Below are 25,783 nucleotides of genomic sequence, written 5' to 3' on the forward strand. Positions count from 1 at the left end.
ACTCATTGCTGTAGGAGGGGACTTGCCCCCAGGTTGGTGGTTATCTGAGAAATGGGTCTGGGTGGAGCAATGTCAAGTTCATGATTACATTTTCAAATTGCAGGTGAGTCATTCTTCACATCCATGCTTAGGAAGATAAAGCTCATCGGTCCATTAGCAGAACAAAAAGTTAGCATCATAGTTTTGCACTATTATGCCAAGACAGGTTTTGAAGTTTCTGAGACATTTGCTACTTTTATTTTCACTATATCTGTCCACCCAAGTGGCGCACAGAACTGTAATCATTGTTGTTTCCCCAACTAAGTCCTTGAATTACTAGTTGTTAGTGGTGGTGGTGTTTTAAAACCCCTCTTGCCACAGCTCCCCATGGGAAGTTGACCTCCATTTTGGCTGACAGGTGTGTCATCCTTTGTTGACACTTAGCACTGGGCTGGCTGTCTTTCTTATCCATTTTGGTAATGAAGAACACACCCGTAATTGCTGTTATGCTTTCTGGGAGTTTGGAAGGAACTTACGTATTTCCTGAGCCTGCGAGATGTCAGGAAAATCTGGAAAGAAACTATTTCATCTGTCTTTGTTTCATGTGGCTTCGGTTAGGTGCAAGTTACCAGGAGATTTACAATGTATTGGGTAGGGGTTCATGTTGATTTATTGAAAGCTCTAAAATAGTAAGGAATTTTCAAAATCAACAAGTAAAATTTATATATATTTATGGCATAGTTGGTGCTTTGATTTTTGGATATATTATGTAGTAATTAAATCGAGATAATTAATGTATATTACTTTTTATAGTGAGTGTATTTAACATCTACTTTGTAACAATTTTCAGGTATTCAATTCATTGCTATTATGGAAACTATTATTCATTGAAACTATGGCAAGCATCCTAAATTTATCCCAACTCCTTTACTGATTTGTATCATTGGACCAACCTCTCTCCAGTTTATTGCCCCAAATAGTGATGTTGAATGATTTTTCAGATAATTTTGGGCCATTTGTATAACTTCTTTTCAGAAACATTTCCTGTTTATTGAATTGCTTGAGTTTCTTATATATTTTGGATATTAACCCTTTTTCAAAAAGTTATATGGTTCACAGTATTTTCTCCTACTCTGTACACTGTCTCTTTTCTCTGGTGTTCCTTTTGCTGTGCAAAAGCTTTTGCTTGATGCATTTCCATTTGTCAGCTTTTTTTTTGTGTTGGCTGTTTTGGGGGTCCTAAATTTTTTTTTTTGCCTGCATCAATGTCAAGAAGTGTTTCCCCTGTGTTTTCTGTTAGTAGTTCTCACCATTTCAAAAGTTATGCTTAAGTGTTCAATCTATTTTGAGTTTATCTTTGTATAGGGGGTGACCTAAGGGTCAACGTTCATTATTCCGGTTTTCTGTAGATAGCCAGTCTTCTCAAAGCCATTTGTTGAAGGTACTATCCTTTTTCCATTGTGTTTTCTTGGTGCTTTTATTTTCTTGATGTAAATGCATGGAACTACTTCTGGCCTCTTCCTTCTGTTCTGTTGGTCTATGGATTTTCATGCCAGTCCCCTGATGTCCAGATTATACTTTAACTTTGAAGATTTTGAGATCAGGTAGAGTGATACTTCTAACTCTCCCTCCCCACCTTACCAAGGTTGCTTTGGCCATTTGTAACAGGCCCTTTGTGATTTCCAATTCTGTGTAAAACATTATTGGAATTTTGATAGGATTTTTGCTGAATCAATAGGTCACTTTGAGTAGTGTGGATAGTCTTAACAGTTTAATTATTTCAGTTCATGTACATGGGACATGGGATGTTCCAACATTTATTTGTCTTAAATTTCTTTCATCATTATTTTATAGTGTATGTTTTCAGTGGGCATATCATTAAACTCTGATTAGGTTTATGATTTTTTCATGCTATGGCAAATGGAATGGTTTTCTTGATTTATTTTTCAGATAACATGTTGTTACTATTAAAAGCATGCTGCTGATTTTTGTTTGTTGACTGTATATCTTGAAGCTTACAGTGCAATCAGTTTAAAAAAATGTTTAAGATTTTCTTTACATCAGATCATGTTATTGTCCAAGAAGCTTTTTTTATCACTCATTTTACAGGACATCGTTTCTGAATATTGTACTCATGATTGGAAGCTTTAAAAGAAATTCAAGGGGTTTTTATTGTGGTTATAGCAGGTAAAGCTGCTGCCTGTGACCCAACATCACATAGGAGTGCTGGTTTGGGTCCTGGCTGATCTGTCTCTGACCCAGCCCCTTGCTAATGGCCTGAAAAAAGCAGCAGAAGATAGTACCTGTGTCCCATCTACCCCCATAGGAGGTCTGGAAGAAGCTCCTGGCTTCTGTGGCCATTTGGGAATGAATGAGCAGGTGGAAGATCTCTCTGTCTCTGTGTAACTCTGACTTTCACTGTACTTCCATTTTGGTTACAAAGTTTTGGTGAGAAGTCTCTCCTCTGCTGCTGCTTTCAAAACTTTGTCTTTGACAACAACCGGATCATAGTGTATCTTGAAGTATTCTTTGTATTGATCTTGCTTGGTTTCCATTGAATTCTGTGAATGTATATGTACATATTCCTCTCAAGATTTGGGAAGCTTTCCAGTAGCATTGATTTAGATTGGCTTTCTATTCCTTTCTGTATCTTCTCCTTCTGAAACTTTAACAAATTTTATTTTTAATGTTTACATAATTGAGAGATGCTCGCCCTTGTGGGCCTCTGATTAGGGTGGGGCGGGTCAAGATATGAAAGAAGGTGGGAGGAACAAATGTCTCAGTTTTTTTTCTCCTCTATCTGCAATGGTGGGAAGAAGAAGGAGGTACTCCTTATTCTCAAACTACATCAACACCTGGGGATGGGGGACAGCCATGGTGATGCCTTAGAGGCTTGTATGTGAGGAAGAGTCACTGGAGTGGTGTTGATAGTTCTGAGATGGTGTCAGCTTCATTGCACCAGGGTTGAGAGAATCTTTCCAAGGTCTATTGGCTGACCAGGCCCACCTTAGTGCATGTGCAGACCCAGGAGCATGCTGCAAAGCTTGGTCAGGAGAGTTGTACAGCCTGTTCTGCTTTCCATCCTCTGATGAGAGAGCTCTATGTCCTCTACTAGACTAGATGAACTAGTTGTCATGATCCCATGTGCATCTGGACATGCTGTCCACTGCACAGGCATCAGCAACTGAGGAGGCCCTGTCCTAGTACATATACACCAAGGTCAGACCACATATTTTGTGACTTGTTTCCTGTGGCTGGGGTTTGAGTCCAGTGATCCAGTTGGGTAGACCCCCAAGAAACCTCACCTGAGGTGACCTCAGAATTGACTTGTGTGTGCACCAACCTGTGGGGGTCACGTTTGGTGTCTCACCTGTACCAGCCAATGCATATGCTTGTGAATGCAACTGCCTGATCAACTTCACCTCTAACCTCATCTCTCAAGTGAACTGATGGGTGCTATAGCCTAGGCCAGCCCAGTCCATCACAGGCTTGGTTTTCATACACACCAGCATGTTTTGTGGCCTAGTAGGGGTGACCCCAATAGCCCCAAGAGGCCCACCTCCAGTCCAGGTTTTTGCATGTGCCAACATGTGCTGTGGACTAGCCCATTCCACCCTGCAGCCCATTTGGCTCTTGTGCACACCCATAGGTGCTGCCGCTTAGCTTGGCCCAACCCATTCTAGACCTGGCCCACATGAATGCTGATATGTGCTGCTGTCTTGATTAGCTTGGCTCTCATGCTCACCAGTGGGAGTTGCAGTCCAGTGCTCACAGTTTCCCTACCAGGCCTGCTCCCAGTCCTAGATCTTGTGCCTGCTAAGGGGTACTACAGTCTAACCTGTTGTGATTCACATCCAGTCCCAGCACTTGCCAGCAGGTACTATGGCATAGCCTGGCTGACCTGCACCCATTCTGAACTCTCATTCCAGAGGGTATGGCTTCCTAGTCCAGATTGATCTGTCCCTAGACCCAGCCCACTTGCTATGATGGGTGCTACAGTCCTGCCTGGACTGCCTGCCCCCAGTCCCAGCTCTTATGCTCACTAGCAGAAGTATTGCCCAAAGTTGGAGTCCTTGAAGTTTGCCTATCAGACTGTACCCAGCCTTGGGTCTTGTGTTATCCAGGGGGTGCTTTGGCACATTCTGAGATGGCCTGCCTCTACTCTCAGCATTTGACAGCAGGTACTGCAGCCTGGCTCAGCCTGGCCCACCCACTGCTTGATGTGAACTGGTGGGTGTTGTGGTCCAACCTAGCCTGGCCTTGCACCCCATTCTGGCTTGTGCCAGCTTGTGCTGTGGACTGGCCTAGCCTGACCTGCCCCCAGCCCTAGCATTTACCAGATGGAACTGCAGCCTAAGTAGGGGAATTTCCCAAGTTCCCCTATCAGGCCCATTCCCAGCTCTGGGTTTTGTGTGCCAGTGGGCACTGCAGCCCAATCTGACATAGCTTGCCCCCAGTCTGGTACTCACTGGTAGGCACTGTGACTCAGCCCAACTGGCCCACACCCATTTTGGCTCTCTCTTTGTGGGTGCTCCAGTCTAGTGCAGCCTGTCCCATCCCCAGACCTGGCTCTCATATGACCCAGAGAGTGTCACAGACTGGCTTGGCCTGTCCCACTCCCAGCAGATATTGGAGCCTAGCCCGGTACTCCCCAATCCCCCAAGACACAGCCTGCATGTATACCAACAAGTGCTGCAGCTTTGTCCAGCATGGTCTGCCCACAACCCTAGCTTTTGCACTTACCAATAGGAGCTGCAGCCAAGCAGGGAGTCCTTGAAATTCCCCTGTTTCAGGGATCTTGCATGTGCTGGTGGTACTTCAACCTAACTTGGCATGATCTGCCCACAGCCTCTGTTCTCACTGGTGAGTGTTGCAGCTTAGTCCAGCCATGTGTGGCCCATACTTTGACATGGCTCTCTTGCATACCAGTGGGTACTGAGGTCTGATCTGGCCTGGCCTGCCCCCATACTTGGCTCACACAAATGCTGACAAGTGCTGCAGTCTTGCCTATTTTGGTCTGCTCCCAGCCCTGGGTATTGTGTTCTCCAGTGGAAGCAACAACCTAGCAGAAGAGTTCCCCAAGATCCCTTACCAAGCCCATTCCCAGCCCTGGATCCCACATGTTTCGGTGAGTCCTGGTTGGCATGGCCTGCTCTCAGTCCTGGCCTTCACACGTGCTGGCAGGTGCTACAGCCTGGCCCAGCCTTACCTTCTCCCAGCTCCAGCTCCCATGGGTGATAGGTGAGTTCTGTGATCCATCCTTGACCCATCACCACCCCAAGCTCTCCGCATAAACCAGTGGGTGCTAGGGTCCTACAGTGGTAAGTCTACAGGTTCCCTACAGAATCTGCCTCCAGATCCAGTTTTCTCAAGTTGTAGTGGGTGCTGTAGCCCAGTCTGACATGGCCCACCCCCTGCTCCAACCCTCGTGGGTAGGTACTGCAGCTTAGTTCAGCCAGGCATGCCCCCCAGCCCCAGTGGTGCTACTTAGCCTAGCCCAAGTCTCCCATATGGATCCTTTGGCCTGATACAGACATGCCCCCCAGCTTCTCCCTCTGAACAATCCCCTCTCAGTTCTCTCAGCTTCCTGTATGTGCAGTGACCTGGTTTGTGGAAGCTTCCAGAAGTCATTCCTCCCTTCTCAAACATGCTCTCAGCTGCTCCAACTGTAATATGTCCCTAGACTCCCTTTCCTGGACAATTTATAGCTCTAATCTGGGGGCCAGCATAGCACATTGATATAGTTAAAACAAATTTGGTATTAACCAGGGCCAGATTGTCCACCAGCTGTTGGCTGGTTTTCTCCCAGCAGTGTAACACTTGCTTAGGTATAACACAACCTAGGCAGTTGCCTACAGCTGGAGAAAAAAATTGTGATTTGTATATTTGTATGCTTGGTATAATCCCATAGGTATCTTATGCTGTCTTCATTCTTTTATTGATTTTTTTGAAATTTGAACTTAATTTTTTAAGTTTATAAAGGTGAGAGAGAGGAGGGAGGGCAAGTTGCCTGTCCTCTGTTGGTTCATTTCCCAGATAACTACAACAACTGGGCAATCGGGGCTGGGTAAAGTGAAAGCAAGGAGCTAGGAACTCCATCTGTGTCTTCCATGTGGGTGGTAGGGATCCAAGCACTTGGGTCATCTTTCGCTGCCTTCTCAGGCACAGTCAGTGGGAGCAGATGGGATTTGAACTGGTGCTCTGTCTGATACAGAATGCCAATGATGCCGACGGCAGCAAAATCTGCTGTGGCACAGTACCAGCTCCTGATTGGCCTGTCTTTGAGGTCACTGCATTTTTCTTCCACATGACTGAAGCTACTGTTGAAATTCTCTGCTAAATTTTCAGTCCTGTCTTTGTATTCTCTTTTTATTGATCCGATTTATTACATATCTGACTTTGTTCAGGCTTTGTTTACCCAAATTTCATTTAGTTGCTATTGTGGTTTTTCTTTTTTTCCTTTTCTTTTCTTTTTTTTTTCTTTTTTTTGCATCTCATGGTGTTAAATAAATCTTTTGAAAAAATGATCATTTTGAACTCTTTTTCTAAAAATTGGAGTTTAGCTAGTTTTCTGTGGCGATGTCATGTTTACCCGATTCATCATTATCAATAGTCTTACATTGGAAGAACTTGGAGAAACAAACACCTCTCCCAACCTTTATGGACTAGTTCTGGCAGTTACCAATCTGTTCCTGAAAGGTTCCTGAGCTCATGGGATTGCTTCTGGGACTGTGGTCAATGGCAGTTGAACCTGAAGCCCTTGTCTGATTCTGGGCCCATGATGGGGTCCAGGCTGGGAGGAATGTCTCTAGGGTCAGGGTTTCTAGGGCTGGCACTAGGATATGAGCCTACTTTAGGGTTATTATACAGTAGACGTTGGGGCTGTTCCTGGGTATATTCCTATGTGGGGTTTCCTCTGGGTTCCTGGAGAGGCTCCCTCTGGCTTCCCAGGTGGGTGTGTAGTACTTCCCGTCTGTAGTTGAGAGGAGCTGGGGCTGAGTTCCAGAGATGCTTCCTGGCCTAAAGTTGAGACTGAGATCTTTTTTTTTTTTTTTTTTTATTGTTGCTTACATTGTATTATGTAGTACAGTTTTATAGGCGCTGGGGATTCCCCCCACCCCTCCCATACCCCTCCCCCCATGGTGGATTCCTCCACCTTGTTGCATAACCATAGTTCAAGTTCAGTTGAGATTCATTGCTTGCAAACACATGCCTAGCATAAAGTTCAGCGTCTTATTGTCCAGATAAGTTCAGTGGCCTCTTGGGGAGACCTTCTATGGTCTGAAGATCGGTCTAACAGAGTAAAGATCCGGTCAGTTAAAAGCCCCAACAAGGCCTCAGTATCAATATACAACATTATGGAATTAATTGACATAGTAATGGGTAAACAATATGTTAAAAATAATGCAAGTTCGATTCTTCGAAACATCTGGGTTGAGACAGTATCAATGACAGGTTCAAAAAAATAACAAACAACCAAACAAAAAATTACAGGTTAAATCAAGGCAAACATGTGGTATCTAATCTTTTGGGATTCACTCATTTCCCTTAGCATTATAGTTTCCAGTTGTGCCCATTTAGCCACAAAGAACTGCATTTTGTTTTTAGTCTTGTCTTAGAGATCACAGCTGGATGTATCTTGGAAAGTTCCCAAGGCAGGCAGGCGGGCAGGCAGGGCTACTCTGTGACCACAGGTGAAAGAGGTGGAGATGGATGACAGCCCTTCTCACCTGACGGCAGTGGGCCAGTCTCTGTGGACTCTGGATGAGTTTGTCTCCAGGTTCCAGAGTGGGCGGCACTGACCTCAAGCTACAGCTAATGGGGCTGGGCTTGCTGTTTCAGGACTGTTTCTGAAGCTCTTGGGAGGGCCAGGTCAGCTGGCCTATCTGCAGGGTGTGGAGGGCTGGTCCTCCTTCCGAAACCCTGAGTGAGCAGAATTGCTCTCAGGCCACTTAGATGAGAAGGGCTGGGACCACATTTGAGTGCTGTTGTGGAACTGAGGTCAGCAAGCTTGCCCAAGGGGCATAAGAGGGTGTGATCTCCGACAGGTCCCTCGCCTGGGAGATCTGTGTGGCCCGTAGTGGAGAGGGGCAAGGGCTGGGGTTCAGGACCATCCCAGGATCTGTGGTGGGACCACGTTTGGCAAACATTCTTTTTGGGACTCAGACGGATGTGTCTACCTCTGGGTCTCTGAGTAGGACTTATCTCAGATTGTGACAGAGAGGATCAGGGGCCGGGTTAGAGGGTCCTTCCAGGGTTAGGGCCCATTGCTGAGGAGGAGGTGAGGGGGTCTGTATTGTGAGGCACTGCTGTGTGTGATTATTCCCTGGGCTTCTTTTTTTTTTTTTTTAAGATTTATTTTTATTATGTTTTTATTGGAAAGGTGGATATACAGAGAGGAGAGACAGAGAGGAAGAACTTCCGTCCAATGATTCACTCTCAAAGTGAGCGCAACGGCCAATGCTATGCCTGTCCGAAGCCAGGAGCCTCTTCCGGGTCTCCCACACGGGTGCAGGGTCCCAAAGCCTTGGGCCGTCCTCGACTGCTTTCCCGGGCCACAGGCAGGGAGCTGGAAGGGAAGCAGGGCTGCCGGGATAGAACCGGCGCCCATATGGGATCCCAGGCGTGCAAGGCGAGGACTTAACCACTTGCGCCACCGCGCCGGGCCCTCCCTGGGCTTCTTAATGGATGGTTTTGATAGCCGGATCAAGGCCAAGGGGGTTGGAGCCTTGCCTGCAGTGGGACAGGGTCACTTTTGGGTCTGGAGTCAGGAGCATGATCTACTTCTCAGATGTGAGTTTACTCTTGATAAATGAACTTTCTAGACTATGGACTACACTGGAGTTTCACAACCTCCTATCCCAATCCCAAGGCTTCCACAAAGAAACATTTTCCCTGTGGATGGAGGAAAAATTATTGTTGCTATGGGGGAGGGGAGGTCTGTGTGAGAGACCCCCTTACACTGGAACTTTGCTGATGTTGCTCTATTTTATGAATGATTTGTTTATGTATTCAAAGATTTATATATTTATTCAAAAGGCAGAGTGACACATCATCATCATCATCATCAACATCATCATCATCTCCTGATTGACTCCACAGCATCTGGGGCTGGTCCAGGCACACTGGTAGCCAGGAATACTGTCTAGGTCTTCTTCCTGGATAGCAGGAACCTAAGTGTTGAATCACCTTCTACTGCCTCCTGCGAACACTGGGAGAATGCTGCATCAGAGAAGTGGAGTAGCCAGGGCTCCAACCAGGCAATCTAGTGTGGAATGTGGGTGTCCCTTGAGGTGACTCAGTCTCCTAAGACACAACGTCCACCCCTTATAATTTTTAAGACTGCCTATGACCATGGATTATTTATAAGTGTCATTTAATTTTGAAGTGATTGGACATTTTCTCTCTATCTTTTCTCATTTGCATTATGTTGAGAGAATATTTTCAATCTAATTTTAATCGGGAAAATTTTAAGACTTCTGATATGATCTGAGATGTGGTCTGTAAGCATAAGAAGAGTGTGTGGGGCCTGTAGGCGTGGCCTAGCGGCTAAAGTCCTTGCCTTGAACGTGCCAGGATCCCATATGGGCGCCGGTTCTAATCCCGGCAGCTCCACTTCCCATCCAGCTCCCTGCTTGTGGCCTGGGAAAGCAGTCAAGGATGGCCCAATGCTTTGGGACCCTGCACCCGCGTGGAATACCCGGAAGAAGTTCCTGGCTCCTGGCTTCGGATCAGCATAGCACCAGCCATTGCGCTCACTTTGGGAGTGAATCATTGGACGGAAGAGCTTCCTCTCTGTCTCTCCTCCTGTCTGTATATCTGACTTTCCAATAAATAAATAAATCTTAAAAAAAGAAAAAAAGAGCTTGCTGGGGAATGCAAGTCTTAAAAAAAAAAAGAAGAGTATGTGCTCTGTTGCTATTGAGTGGAGTGTTCTGTAACTCAGGTAGATTCATTGCTTGAGTTTATTAACATTTGCTACACTCCCACCGACTTTCTATCAGTTTGACAGTGTTACACTGTGGGTGCAATTTGTCCACCAATGTTTCATGTATTGGAATCATGGTTCTCCACATGAGGGGATTTGTAAAGGGTGGGAACCCCTGAGAGGCTCTTAGGTCAGTGGAAGACAGGAGCTTGGAAGGGACTGTGGGACATCAGTCTCTGGTGTCCTGTTTGAGGTGTGCTCTCTCGCTCTAGAGTTTGCTCCTGCCATTGCCACTTGCCTTGATGTTTGTCAGAGCTGAGCTGATGCTGGCAACATGCCCTTGATCCTCTAACACCAAGCTAAATTGACCTCTTTTCTTCATAAAGCTAACCTGCTTCAGGTATTTCAAAGTGATGAAAAATAGACTAATAAAGTGGAATATTGAAATCACAACTATAATTTTGTCTATAAATTTGTTATAAATTTGTAAATTTATAAATTTATAAATTTGTTTCTCCTTTCACTATGTCAGTTTTTCATCAAGTGTTTTGAAGTTTTTTGTTTGATGTATTTCAAGCTCCTATATGTTCTTAGAGGATTAATCATTTTATTGTTATATACTGTTCACCCTTGTTTTTAGAAATTTTATTTATTGATTTATTTATTTTTAGAAATTTTATTTATTATTTCAATGTCTATTTGACATTGTTTTAGCCATTGATAATTTTATCAGTGTTTGTATAGTATGTATTTTAAAAATCCTTTTTACTTCCAATTTGTCATTATCACTATAAATAGTGACAATGTTATCTTATGGATAGCATATAGTTGATGTCTTCCTCTACTTTCTGTTGTTATAATAATACTTTCTGTTGTAATAATAATACTTTCTGTTGTTATATCACAGTCTGGATAATTAGTAAAGGAAAGAAGTGTTCTGTGGATCACAATTTTGGAAACTAGGAAGTTCCAGAATGTGGAACTGGGATTTGCTCAGCTTCTGCTTAGGGGTTCTTGGCTATGTTCACAACATGCCAGGAAGTGGAAGGACACGTGAGAATGATCCAAAGAGACAATATGGGAGTCAGCCCTACTTCACAACAACCTGCATCCTGGCTAACTAATCTAGTCCTATGAGAGTGAGAACTTTCTTACGCCTGCAAAAGCTAACTTAAACCCCTGAGGATGGCCTGAGTCCTTTCATGATGTTAGAGCTTCTTCAAGGTTCCAACACTGTCAGTACTATTATTACATTGGGGACCAACTCTTAACATGAGTTTTAGAGGGAACAAACCAGACCTAACTCATAGCAGTTGGGTTATATCCTAGAGAAATCCACATACATGCTACTTGCAACACAGTAGTAGTATTTGTAATAGTTCTACATATGAAAACAATCCAACAATAGAATGCATAAACTGTGGTGAAATGCCATGTGGATGTGTGACGGTATCATATATGGTTCTAATCTAGTAATTCTCTAGTTATTATTGGGGTTGATCACTTTCTATTAAGCTGCTGCTGATTTCAAATTTCTCTGAGTTCTTTGATTCTCCTGCCATCTGGGAGGTGGGTGTGAACTCAGCACTCTCATTCCCTTGAACATAATATAATTTTTTCTCCTTTGGCTGATGTTTGGAGACCTTATTTTTAGATTTTACATTTTTGTTATAATTCATATACATGTGGATTTCTTTTTACCTCCTCTTTGGTTTTTATCATTGATAACTCATAATTAAAGATGTCTGATAGACATTTTTGAAATTTGCCAATCATTGGTGGTAATCTTCAGTTTTTAGATTTTGATATACAGATTTTGGCGAAACAAAGAAAAATGTGTAAGTTTTATAGCTTTAAGGAGTAAAGTTTTTATTGAAAGCTCATTTTTTTGAGTCATGATTTGTGCTTGCATTAAGGCAGATAGGCAAGTTCTGTTATCTGTTTAAGTAGGAATGGGTAGCTCCAGATAAACAGAATTTAGCTGGATTGTTCTTGGAAAGAGTAGGAACTCAACTGGAAACAAGAACTGATAAGTATTTGTGGTCACGAGGGAAAGGAGGGCCAGCACTACGTGTGTAGGCTGACGAGTCAGCCATGAGTCTTCAGTGAACTGATGTAGCATTGATCCTCCAATTCCTGAGAGACAGAACCTGGGGGAGACCCTGCTAGTCAGAATGAGAGAGTAAGGAAGCAGAGTGACAGAAGCCATAGACTGAAGAGAAAGACATCCAGTAACCAGCAATCGTATTCGGTTCTAAACTGACTTAGAAACTCCACGCCATTGAAACTCTACCTCCATGGTTGCAGCCATTCATCACAAGAAGACCCTGTCTTTCAGCTCTATCTACCATCTCTAGCAATTGTTTCTGGGCTGAGATCAACTACCTTACTGACGAGCAGAAAGCAATGGCAATCAAGGCTATTTTTGAGAGTTGGAGATGCAATTACAGTGGCCCAGTTTTGTGTGTACAGGCCGTTTTGAATCCCAAATTCTCTATGTACCAGTTAGTTAAAACCCTTCGGTGATGCCCTGCTGGGTGAGTTGGAGATCAAGGAGATAGCAGAGCTTCCAGCCTCATTCCACCCCAAATGAAAAACCCCCTACTAGCCTAGAACTTGTTTCACCAAATAGCTCAGCAAGGATACCAGGTAGACTATGAGCAAGACTGAAAATGCACCTGCACTTGAGGGATGAAGGTCCACATCCACTTGGTCATGACCATGACGGAGGCCAAGAGATGCATGTGATGCTGCAATGAGAGAGAGAGAGAGCAGCTATGCAGATTCAGCTTCAGTCCAGCAGGGTTGCTGGTCATCTACCCAGACTGGGCATTGTGAAGGTGAACAAATCCTGATAATCAACAGCTAGCCTCTTCTTCTTTTACCACCCTAGCAGCCCAAGATCAAGTCACTTGCAAAGTCCATCAGTAGAGCTTTAGGATGAGAAATTAGGGCCCTTGCAATGAATTCTGTTGTGAAGTGAGATAAATGTAACTGCAGAGTGGAACATATTATTTTGTGAGCACATCCTGAGAATTGTCCCTATGAGCTAGAGCTGCAGAACAGAAGAAAGAACCAGATGGATAAAAAATAACTTCAAGCAGAAGATTGTTAATGAAATGGCAAAGAAAAGTCCCCGAAAAGAAAGTAGACTCTGAGAAGAGATCAGAGTTCCTTCTCTTGAAAGGATTCCAGGGCAAGAACATGGCAGAAATGAATGATTTCCTTGGGTTATTTGACGAATGGGATTTTTGCAAAGACAGGGTTTCTTTCATTCTCTTTTTAAAAATCATGACCTTTTCTTCATTATGGTGTTTTAGAAGGTACCCGTTGCTCCACTGTAATGTTGCTGATCTTAGAGGATTTTTCTTCAACTGAATGAACGATTAGGGAAAGGACATTGCCAAGTTGATCTAGTTCTTCAACCACTGTTTTGACGACTGTTTCTTCTGCCGTGTCTGAAAGAAAATAAACGAAAGGTAGTGCTCATTTGTAGCAGGCTAAAGGGATTAAATCTTGACCTGTATGTTTCTGGAACATAGTTTTCATAAGTTCACAGCATACTGAGAGAGTACCGTGTTTGGTGTCAACAGGTAGCAAGGCTCTGAAGTAGCTTCTGTACAGGAAGTTTAAAAATGTCCATGGAAAATGGAATTTAAGAATAAGTTTATTTTGATGCAAAAAATTTTGAAATCCATGAGGCTCTTCGGAAATTCCTTGAATTCCTTGTATGTTGTGAAAAAGCTATGCATGAATTTCAAAACAATTTTAAGATTCATCTTTTAATTCAATTTTTCTGCAAACTTTTGGATTACCGTTATATTAAACAGTGATTTTAGAAAGTATGAATGAAACACAAATTAAACCAACTTTATTAGGTAAATGTAAACCTAGAGCAAGGCATGCTGTCTTTTTTTGAAACATCAAAGCTTGCCCTATTTTTGTGGTTTCAAATAAAGGAGCTATTTTATGAAGGCGTTGCAACTGGAAAAAATTCTATGATCCAGGGCACAAAGATGTTGGGGAGGATTCACTTTTCATTCGACTCATTTCCATGATTCCCTGTCTGTTTTATAGGAATATGATATTAGTAATTATTGTAATGAACACTCGTTGTTTCATTCATTAGAACTAAACTTAGAAACAAACTCAATTCGATGTAAACGAAAGTGACTTCTTTACCAAGACTAAAGGACTTTAAAAGAGTTGAGTCAAATGAAAAGCCTTCTGTACCTTTTACAGCATTTCCAGAGTTTCCGGGCTTGGGTCCATCTGATCGAGGACACACGGATATGCTTTTCCTGGGAAGAAAAGGGTAAATTCTTGCATTTTTTCCCCCTTTTTTAGTTAGGAGCGCATCAGTGTTGATGGATTGGGAATAAGAGGTCTAGAGTTCTAGCTTTAGTAAGATTCAATTTCCTCTTAACACTCAGGGACACGAGGAAGCTTTTAATGACTTGAACACAGTGAAAGAAGCTATTAAATGGGCTTTTGTGAACAGAAAGTTCCTTGTGTTCAGATATCATCTCTTTCATGTAGCAATGTAGGCACATCATCACGTTCTCATTCTAATGTTTCAGTCAACTGGCTGCTGGTGCATGGAGTGTGCCCATTACGTGGAAATCCTGGGCTAAGTGCTCTAAAAACACAGAGCTTGGTCTGGGCATTGGGATCAGTGATTAGGATGCCACTGGAAATGCCTGCATGGGTTGAAGTCGTGGCTCTGCTTCCAAGTCACCTTCCTGCTAATGCACATTCTGAGAGGTCACAGAAAAAGGTGCAAGTGCGTGGGTCTCTGCCACTCATTTGGGAGACACAGATGGACTTCCAGGTTCCTGGGTTCAGCCTGGCCCAGCCCGGTCATTGTGGGCATTTGGGGAATAAACTGACAGAATTCTGCCTCTCTGTCTTTTACATCAATAAAATAAATTTTAAATATGGAGCCAAGAAGCAAACAATTTACAGTGTTGGAAAGAAAGTATATTTATGTAAGAAGTTGTCTGTAGAGGCAAGTGCCATGGTGTATCAGCTAGTCCTATACTTGTGGTGTTTGCATCCCATTTGGGCACCAGTTCCTATCCTGGCTGCTCTACTTCTGATCCAGTGTCTTGCTAAAGCACTTGGAAAGACAGCAGAGAAGGGTTCAAGTCCTTAAATCCCTGTACCCAAGTAGGAGACCCAGAAGAAGCCCCTTGTTCCTAGCTTCAGACCAGTCTGCCTCTGACTATAGCAGTCATTTTGGGAGCAAACCAGTGAATACAAGTTTGATCTCTTTCTGTGACTTTCAAGTAAAATAAACCAATCCTTTAGGAAGAAGTTATTGCTACCATGGCAAGAAAGGTGCTGTCATGGAAGGGAAAAATGAGTGGGATAATAGGTGATGTATTCTGAGGAGGGCTGACCTTGGCCTTGGAGGATGCCCAAGGCATAGCTTAGTCATGGCGTGACCATGGCTAAACAGTAATAGTTACTGATTACTGGGTGTCTTTGGCATGCAAGCCACCATCACAAGCACTCTACCCTTACGGTGAGGCTCGGCAGCCAAGAGTGGGTAAGAGGCTGGTTTCGGTGTCATCACAGTTTTACCAACGAGGAAACTAGGGGTTCAAGAGGTGAAGCAATGTGCTCAGATTCACTCAGCAGGTGACTCATGCTACAATTCTGGGTCTGTTGCTCTTGGCCGCCAAACTGTGTCCCCTCCCCCACTGAAATCATCCTAATCTTCATTCCTCATCTTTGACTTGGTATGCAAGTAGGGGTAGCATGAAGTCATAGCAACACGGAATTATTCTAAGAAGCGTGCTTAAACGCTAAGCCACAGAAGGCCATGCTTCCGTGCTAAATATTTTATCTTTATGTTGATGTCCTATGTATCACTATGCATGTACTTCCTATATGGTCTTGTCTCTGTTTTTGCTTCACTTGGGAACCCTGCAGGACATGACGGGGGGTATCTCTTGGTGTGATCCTCTGAATAGGAAATTCCAGGATGTTTTATTACCAAACTGTGAAAACCTCATTGGTGGGCTCCCAGGTTAATACTCACCTCTCCTCCCCATCTAGTAATTTGCAGTACGTCTCAATTTCCTTTTCTAAGAAGATCTTGATGTCGAGCAGCTGCTCGTGCTCCAACTTCTGGCCTTCAGTTTCCGTCCGAATCTGCTGCAGCTGCTCCTCTAGGGCCCCAATCTGGTCCTGGATCTGCTGGAGCTGGAGGCAGTAGTTTCCTTCCATCTCTGCCAAGGAGCACTCATAGGACTCTTTCTAGAAGAGAAGCGAAGGAAGGGAGGTTTGAACATGCAAAGGAAACCAGCAGGTTAGGCTTTTACCAATCTCATGCCGGGGCTGTCAGGCGGAACAGCACATTAAGCTGCAATCGGCTTCGCCACATCCCATGTCAAAGTTGCGGCTTGCTGGCTGCTCTGCTTCCAATCCAGTGTCCTGCTAATGTGTTTGTGAAGGTGGGGCCCTGCCATCCACCTGGGAGACCTGGAAGAAGCTCCTGGTTCCTGGCTTCAGCTTGGCTCAGCCTTGGCTGTTGTGGTCATTTGGGGAGTGAGCCAGTGAATGCAAGATCTTAAACTGTTTCTCCCTCTCTGAAGTTCTTCCTTCCGAATCAATCATCAATAAATCTCTGAGGGAGAAACAAAAACAGTCTCAAGGTGAAAAGAAATATTTGTACAGGTTTAGATATTCTTCGTCAAAAATGATCATTCTGAAGATTAGAAAAACACTCGCCATTGAGAAAAGTCCTTTTTGAAGTTTTTCTGTTGATGACTCAGAAGTGGTGTTTTTGGAGAGATTTGTAATGTATTTTAATAGTCTTTCTAGTTTTAGATACACATAGTTACATAATGTAGTCACTGTATTTATTACATCTATTTGCTTATACACATGCATTTATTACATACCTACTGTTTACTGTGACCACACATCCACGTGGCTGAAGTTTGGATGCGGTTTAAGTGTACCCCAGGGGTTCATGTGCTGCAAGTTAGGGCCTCAGTGTGGCAAGAGGAGGGAGCTGATGAGCAGTAAACGGGCACTGAGGGTGCTGCTCTCAGGGTTTTTATATGGGGGTCTGCCAGCGGCTCGTGATAAAGGCCTGATTCTGGTCCCCTAGCCCCACTGCCACTCCTTGGCTCTCTGTCTTGCCAGGTGAGCTCTCTTTCTCGCTCGCACTCCTGCCATGCTGTCATCTACGTCATCTGTGTTGTGAAGCTGTCAATGGGACCCTCGCCAAAGCTAGCGCCACGCAGTTTGGACTGTCAGTCTCCCAAAGTGTGAACTAAATAAACCTCTAAATACCCAGAGTCAGGCAGACACGTGCACACGCTCCCACACGGGTACATATACAGTCTCACACATACATACATACACATGCATACATATACATACACTCACATGCATAAGTCACTCACATACCCATACACACATATTTACAAACTCACACATATATACATATTCACATACATATATATAAACTCACACATAAACACACCACACACATTCACATATACACACAGATCCACATATACATGTACTCACATTTACACAGGCACACACACACACTCTCACACCCAGACACATGCAATTCAACAGACATTCCATCCTACCACTGCCAGGAGGGACTGCAGTTCTATCTCCAGGGTTTGCAGACTGCGTTTCAGCTCCGTCAGCTCGTTTCTGGCTGCTGTGGCTGCTCCCGCATCATCCGAAATCTGCTGTTGCAGCGATGCGCTCTGAAGGGTCGTTTTCCACAGGGTTAGTGACCTGCGTGACTGTCTACCGAACCCACCATCCGTGGGCGATCCGCCGCGGAAGTACCTTCTCGTTAAACCTGGCCTCAGCGTCTCTGCGGTTCTCCTCCGCCAGCTCCTCGTACTCGGCCCTCATGTTGTTCAGCAGGAGGGTCAGATCCACGCCGGGGGCTGCGTTTATCTCCACGTGCACGTTCCCTCCGGATGCACTCTGCAGGACTTGCATTTCCTGTAAAAGCGATTCGTGTTCCTACCCACAGCTGGGGACTGTCTTTGATTGTGGCGGCCTGTCATAGAGTGTGGAAGCAAGCTGGAAATAGGGAATCAGACATGGGTGAAGCCAGAACTACAGGCTTCCTTACCTCCTGGTGGTTTGCTTTGAGATAGGCCAGCTCCTCCCCCAGAGCCTCATACTGGATCTCCAGGTCTGTGGTGGTCAAGGTCAACTCGTCCAGCACTCGACGGAGACCATTGATGTCGGCGTCCACGCTCTGGTGCAGCGCAAGCTCGTTTTCGTACCTAGAAGTGATGAAGGTGCTTGAGAGTTGTAACCGTAGGCAGCAGCGAAGTGCAACTTTAAAAGGCATTTCATGTGCGGAAAGGCATGTGCTGTCCACCATTTTGAAGTTTTAGGCAATTGGAAACTGTTCAAACAGTTTGAGACACCTGTTGGTTTTGGACTATTATGCTGGGATATTGTGTCTTTAGTTGATGTTTGCCATCCAGCATGCTCAAAAGATGAATAAAATGCTGGGAGTTTTTAACTCCTCCTCCTCCTCCTTCTTATTCTCTCTCTGTCTCTCTTTCTCTCTGTCTCTCTCTGCTATATGCTTCATACATTATGAGTGAACAGGTCTCACCACATTGTCCTGTGGAGCACTCCTCTCTAACTGTGTTTTGATTCCCTTTCTTCAACCCCCTTTTTGATCCCTCTCAATCCTTTCCAGGTTTTAGTCAACATTGTATGTACGTTCAAGTAAACCTTTAAAAACTTGCAGGTGTGGCTAGCTATTTTTATAAGATCATTGGAATTCAATTTCTTCATTGATCTAGGCTAGCCTTACTGAAACATTTTGACTTAAAGGTAAATCATATATATTCCCTAATCCAACTATGAACATAATCAATCACCGTATTTTTCACCTACTTCAGTCTGAAGTCATCGGCGGTCAATCTGGCGTTGTCATTTTCTAGAATAATGCTGGCATTATTAGTGGTTGCAGCAATGATCTAAAGGGTGGATTGTGCAAAATGTTAAATACCAAAAGTCAAAGGTGCTTACAGATTTAATGTGATTCTATTTTTATCCCATTAAGCATTCTTAAACTACCCCCTCTTTTTTTCTACATGGAAAGTGCCTGTATTTTCTTCAATAATAAGAAATATCTGAGCTTAAGAGTCAGGTGGATACTTTTATCATCTTGACCAAAAGGCATGGCATAGTCAATCCTCTGCACCATGGATTCCCCACCCACAAATTCAACCAACCATGGGTGCAAAATATTTTTTAAAAAAATGCCTTTTAAAAAAAAGCCTTTGCAGACTTTTCTTGTCTATATTTCATAAGCAATATAGTATAACGACCAAGTGTGTAGCTTTTACTTTGCATCAGACATCGTAAGCAATTTAGAGACGATTCAAAGACTATAGCGGGATTTATGTAGGATTTATACAAATGCCAGGCCATCTTTTATAAAGGACCTGGGTAGCCACGGATTTTGTTATCTGCAGGAAGATTCTGGAGTCAATCCCCTATGAACACTTGGGAAGTGTCTGCATCTCTTTGGAGACTACTTATCTCCTATTACTTCTATAGATTTTTCAGTGCCAGGCACTGCCTTCAGCACTGGAAATAGTGTCAACAAATTTTATGTCACATATTTTTTGACTGCATTTTATATTTTCTCCACTTTTTTTGTGTATGCGCATCTCAAAATTGCCGATAAAGGATACAGAGCTGTATTTCTTACCTGACTTTTCAGATCTTCAATGACTGGAAAGTACCTGCTGTAGTCATGATCAAGTCCCCGGGAAGAGCCTGGTCCATATTTCTCATACCAGCCATTAATCTTTTGCTCTAGGTATGTATTTTCCTCCTCCAGAGCACGCACATGGTCCAGGTAAGAGGCTAGGCGGTCGTTGAGGTTCTGCATGGCTACCTTTCCATTCCCAGAGAGGAGGCCAAACTCATTGGCCAGAAAGCCAGCAGACATGCCGCTTCTTGACCCTCCACCAACACTGCAGGAATTTCCCCCAGAAGAAATGCCCCCAAAGGCACTAGAAAAGCTGCTGTCTGCCCCTGACCCAACACACAGGTTTGCAGGTGCAAAGCCGGTCCCTGCACTGGACAGCCTTACAGATCCAGCTCGGGAGCAGATCCGCCTGGACCCAGCAGAAAGTCGGAATGACATAGCGACAGTAAAGCCGAGTGTCTTCTTCCTGGGGAGAAGCAAAGTCCAAGAAAGCCTTTCACAGAGGCTGGTGCCACAGGCCTTTTATAGTATTCAGTGCTCATTTTGGTCTCATCTGTACTGATCTGTAATGAAATATTACTTGTACCCTAATTGTTGTTTTTCATAATTGAGTGATCTTTAATAGTGTCCCATTTGTAGGCGGCATAGTGGCTCCAAGGATATTTTTTATATGTGAAAAAGGTGCCAGGTGGAATGTGAAATCATAGCCTCAAAGGTCAGCATTAAATATGAGTAAATGTGTAGTTTATCTCTTTGACCTCTGGAGTAGGGTCAAGTTTTCCCCTTCTCCTAACAGAGAATGAGTAAGTCCAATGAGAAGTGTCTTTTGCTACAAATTTGAATGGAATATTTTTATTGTGCTGAGTATTTTTTTAATATATTTGTTGATTTTAAAGGCAGAGTTACAGAGACAGAAGGACACAGAGAGAAAGATCTTCCATCTGCTGGTTTACTTTGCAAATGGCTGCAATGGCTGTAGCTGAGCCAGGCCAGAGCTGGGGGCCTGGAATGTCAGCTAGGTCTCTCCCATGGGTGCAGAAGTCCAGTCACTTGAGCCATCCTCTGCTGCCTTTTCCAGGTATGTTAGCAGGGAGTTGGATCACACGTGGAGTGGTTAGGACTCAAGCTGGTACTTGTATTGGATGTTGGCATCTTAGGCAGTGGCTTGATTCTGTGCCACAATATTGGCATTGCTCTCTACCCGGTGAGCTCAAATGTTTCCTAATAAAATCAGAGATTCTCATTATCTATCTTTTTAAAGTTGAAAACTGAAGTCATAGAGGTCCTATGTAACTTTCCTATCAATCTCACTAAAATTTATAAATAAGTGATGTTGAAGGAGAAGTATTTTTGTTGCAAAATGTGGTTTGGTCTGGAAGCAGACCACCAATTCACATAACTGAACCTCCAAATTATTGACTGTTTTACTCGAAGATGTTGTTGTCGGTTGTTAACTTTAAATGTATGTATTGAAGGCAGTATTTTGAGAAGTGAGCCTCATATTGTATCCTGTGGAGTGAAACAGGTGAAGGAAAGGGGTGTTGTCACTACCGCTTATGGTAGACCAGATGAATGATTAGTTGTCATCCCGAGACTATTCCCGAGCCTTGGGAATTTCCCCTGGCTTGTTGTGTTTCGTTTCCCTACTAGGCAAATGAAAATAATATCAGCAAACAGTCTCAAATGAATGTTGAGCAGCACCAATAATGAAGGAGTGTAAGACAGTCTGAAGGGCTCAAACATTTTGTAAATGTTAATTATTTAAATCATTATAATAACGTGGACATGCCAGACAGGGTAAGGTCTCTATCGTTGAAAATGGAATGAATTACTATGTCAATTAATTCCATGACAAAAAAAAAAAAGGAAATGGAATGAATTGATTGGTGAACTGATTATAAGTTTGGATTTGAAATGGTAATGACTTTTCTGAATGAGGTGTGTGTGTGTGTATATATTCTCTCTCTTTTTTGAGAAAGAGAGAGCGAGGAGCGAGAAACTCCTATTCATTTGGTTCGTTTCCAAGTTGTCCACAATGGCCTCTGGCTGAAGCTGAGGCCAGGATCTTGATCCAGGTCTTCTGTACAGGCAGCAGAAACCCTGAGTACTTGAACCATCACTGCACCAGCAGGAAGCTGGAGTCAGGAACTAGAGCTGAGAATCAATACTCGAACGTGGGATGCGGCATTTTAACATCCCATCCGATTGTTCAGTGTTATGGACATGAAATACTTTGGACAACACCCAGTATTATTGTCATGAAAATATCTAGAATATTTTTGGACCAAAAAATGTTTAAAAATAATAAATCCAAAACCAGAATTTGGAAGAGTGTATGGTAAGTTAAGAGGCATGCTCATAGGCAGGAACTTAATACTGATGTTGTCATGACTTGGTCAAATCCTTTTCTCATGTTTCCCATGGGTAGAACAAGAAAACAGTACATTGTTAGTGCAATAGACAATAGGCTTGAGTTTCTGAGATAAAAGATGTTATGAAGCTGCAGAGTATTATTAGTGTAATCTATGTATCTCTTGGGGGTTTACAAATACTAATTAACAGTCTTTTGTGAACTGAGTTAAGCACATGTTATTCTTGAGATGAGTTGACTTGGAGGCTAAGCAGTGACACAGATTGTAGGGCATTTCTGTATCAGAGCCTGGAGTGCACGGCACATAACTGCGAAATGTCACCACTTACCTGCTTATCAATTGGTTTCTTTTTTCTTTTTTTTTTTTTAAGATTTATTTATTTTTATTGGAAAGTCAGACATACAGAGAAGAGACAGAGAGGAAGATCTTCTGTCCGCTGATTCACTCCCAAAGTGGCTGCAATGGCTGGAGCTGTGCCAATCCAAAGCCAGGAGCCAGGAGTTTCTTCTAGGTCTCCCATGTGGGTGCAGGGTCCCAAGGCTTTGGGCCGTCCTCGACTGCTTTCCCAGGCCACAAGCAGGGAGCTGGATGTGAAGCAGAGCTGCTGGAATGCGAACTGGCACCCATTTGGGATCCTAGTGTGTGCAAGGCAAGGACTTTAGCCATTAGACTACCACGCCAGGCCCCTGTTGGATTCTTTTAATCACAGATTTCTCTCAGCCTAACAGTTGGTATAAAAGTTTAAGTATGCTTTAGTTCTTTCTAGAAGTGGGGGCTAGATTTGACAAATTCTCTTATCACTTTTATCCATATATGTCTTCTCCTAGATGATCATTCTACTCATTGTGTAAATTGGTGTTCAGTATGGAATTATTATTTCTTGAGTTCGATGAGGATATTAGCATGCTATATAGTAAGTACAGCTAAGTATTTAACACAACTGAACTGAACTTTAAGTTAAACAGTGTTGATGTCTCCTTATTTTGGGATAATTTTTCTCAAACCTTATGATTTAGTCTAATAATTGTATGCTAATCCCCCCCCAATTTCTTGTTTAGTTTCAAATAGGTCATTGTTTAAAATTCACATTCTACATTTCTTTTAGCAGAATAGAGAGGGACACTTTTCTTGAACATAAGTGAAGTTTATTTTATCACTGGATCGTACTGTATTTGGGAACTGGATTCTGACTGTCCTGTTTCCTTCCCCATGTGGCTGGGAAGGACATTCAGAATGCTGCCAATCTCAGGGTGACTAGGTTCAGCATACATTTGGTCTCCTTACTTTTCTTTTGCCAGAAGGTGGTGGTAAAGGGTTCTCAGCACCATGGGAGAGCACATAGACCCTAAGCCAGACCATCTGGTCAGCATCCCAGCACCTCCAGTTATTGGCTGTGTGACCTTGGCAAATTTTTCAGCTGCTTTCTGCCTTGGTTTCTAAATAATGACATTTGCACCTATCCTACAGGCTGTTGTGCAAGTTAAATGATGCTTACAACAAACTCCAGCACACACTAAATGCTGGTTGTCAAGTAGTAAGGATTCTCTCCTGGAAGTTCTGTTAAAGAGTCCTGAATACAACCACCCATCCTCTTAATCCTGTTCTTTTTGAAGGTGAGGCATCTCAAGTGCCAATAAATCTGGGATGTTCAAACATTTTTGAAAAAGTGTAACTTGGTTTTTAGAGCAGTGTTAGGCTCACAGAGTCACTGGGAGGTAAGTAGAAATTTCCCATTTCTCAGTCTATACATTTACTCTCTGTATAGCTTCTCCCATCATCTACATCCTTTATTAGAACAATGCGCTTGCTTGACTTGATAACTCTACATCATTGTCGTTCTGAGTCCATGGTTGATACTAGAGGTTTAGTCTCAGTACTCTGCATTCTATGGGAGTCACATGTGTAATGATGTACCTTTATGGTGTCATGCAACATTTTCACTTCCCTAAAAATCCTCTTGGCCCCCCTTAACTCATCCCTCCCTACCAGCCCTTGCTAAGCACTGATTTTGGTACTGTCTCTGTAATTTTGCCTTTTCTAGAATTTCATGTCGGTGGAGAATTAGAGTATGAAGGCTTTCCAGATTTGCCTCTTTCATTTAGTGATACACATTAGAGATTCCTTACTCATGGCTTTTCATGCATGGTGGCAGATCTGCATGGTCCCTTGTCCATCACAATCTGTCCCCTCACCTACTCAAGGACATCTTGGTGGCTTTCACATTTGGACAGTTATGAAGGAAGTGACTGTGGACATTTCTGTGCACAGAATACATTTCCAACTTCTGTTGGTAAACTTCTCGTATGGTAAGAGAATGTGTACTTTTGGAAGAAATTGTTCCATTGTCTTCCAAGAAAAAGCAAAGTACGTTTGATGAAGGACCCACAAAGGCGGATGTTTTCTCCTGATTTTGATGAATGGGGGGTGGCGTATGATGTGGGGGCTGGTTAATCAGGAGGTTAAGTCTTTGGAGTAGGTTCATCTGGACAACATTACACATGATTGGGAAGGAGAGGAGGAAGACAGCTTGCAGGTGGGTGTGATTCAGCTGTTCAGGCTAGCTCAGTGGAGAGCAGGAACATGGGACCAGGTCGGGGAAAAGCAAGCTGTCGTGAGTTTGGTGTGTGGGACCCAGACTGTCTCATCTTCAAGTAAGTTTCTATCCCTGTGAAGTCTTAAACCATGGATTAAAGTAAGACTCTTTCCCTTAAAGTTATGTTTGATTTGAAGACACCTTGCTCCGTGTCCTTGGGTGACAAAAAATCTGGGGGGGTGCTGGTGAAGCCTGACATTCATGATGAAATGAATTTGGAATTATCCTCTCATCCTAGTCCCCACATCTCTCTTTTCCCTTCAAATGTCACTTTTCATTTAGCTTTAAGATATTCCAGGCCTGGCGTGATGGCTCAGAGGTTAAATCCTTGTATTGCAAACACCATGATCCCATATGTGTACTAGTTTTGTGTCCCAGCTGTTCCACTTCCCATCCAGCTCCCTGTGTGTGGCCTATATTATCTCTGTATATACTTCTGTCAGTAAATCTGCCTTTCCAATAAAAAGAAATAAATCTTAAAAAAAAAAAAAAGATACTTCTGACTCTGATTTCTTATCCCCCACTTCCATGAGCATGTTGAACTCAGGAGTTGGATTTTATTAACTCTTTCTGTTTTTATTACCTAGTGCCTGTGATCAATAAACATTTACTGAAGATGGAAGGGAGAAAAATATCTCAGTGTAGAGAAAAAGAGACTCCAGTTCGTTTGCCTGATAAATTTGCTCTTCATTTTGGAAGACTATTAAATTAATTGGAAGAAATTAAAGGCACCAGAGAGTATACTTAAAATGCAAAGATGGATGCTGGTATTTAAGCTAGAGGTTAACAGGCTGGTTAGGGTGTCTACACCCCGTATCAGAGTGATAGGATTTGATATCCAGCTCTGAAGATCTTGTGTCTGACGATTCAGTCTGCAAGTGAGCACAAGGGCCAGTGCTATGCTGATCCGAAGCCAGGATCGAGGAACTTCTTACGGGTCTCCCACGTGGGCGCAGGGTCCCAAAGCTTTGGGCCATCTTCGACTGCTTTCCCAGACCACAAGCAGGGTGCTGGATGGGAAGTAGAACTGCTGGCATTAGAACCGGGGTCCGTATGGGATCCTGGTGCGTTCAAGGTGAGGACTTTAGCTGCTAGGCCATGGCGCCGGGCCCGGCTCTGACTTCTGTTAATGTGCACCCTAGGAAGTGGCAATGATGGCCCATATAGTTGGATTCCTG

At 43.4% G+C, this 25,783-nt stretch overlaps 1 protein-coding gene across 1 annotated transcript; it reads right to left on the reverse strand.

The window, feature by feature from the left end:
- Positions 1-13,213: 13,213 nt before the first annotated feature.
- LOC121170060 (keratin, type I cytoskeletal 26-like) lies at positions 13,214-20,078 on the reverse strand. Its single transcript, XM_041000951.1, has 8 exons — positions 19,638-20,078; positions 18,815-18,897; positions 18,030-18,186; positions 17,735-17,896; positions 17,524-17,649; positions 15,954-16,171; positions 14,141-14,208; positions 13,214-13,365 (listed from the first exon to the last, which is right to left on the reverse strand). The coding sequence occupies exons 1-8, from the start codon at positions 20,076-20,078 to the stop codon at positions 13,214-13,216; spliced, it is 1,407 nt and encodes a 468-aa protein (XP_040856885.1).
- Positions 20,079-25,783: the final 5,705 nt, after the last annotated feature.

The sequence above is a fragment of the Ochotona curzoniae genome, unplaced genomic scaffold (assembly GCF_017591425.1).
Source record: "Ochotona curzoniae isolate NIBS_2020 unplaced genomic scaffold, NIBS_Ocur_1.0 scaffold_2453, whole genome shotgun sequence".
Classification (NCBI taxonomy): domain Eukaryota; kingdom Metazoa; phylum Chordata; class Mammalia; order Lagomorpha; family Ochotonidae; genus Ochotona; species Ochotona curzoniae.

What these genes read in the sequence shown, in the direction of transcription:
- LOC121170060 (XM_041000951.1), bottom strand. Translation starts at nt 20,078, where the DNA reads ATGTCATTCCGACTTTCTGCTGGGTCCAGGCGGATCTGCTCCCGAGCT. An exon ending in GCCGATGACTTCAGACTGAA is followed by an intron (nt 18,187 to 18,814) that starts GTAGGTGAAAAA and finishes CATCACTTCTAG; the next exon opens with GTACGAAAACGAGCTTGCGC. An exon ending in AGGCCAGGTTTAACGAGAAG is followed by an intron (nt 17,650 to 17,734) that starts GTACTTCCGCGG and finishes ACGACCCTTCAG; the next exon opens with AGCGCATCGCTGCAACAGCA.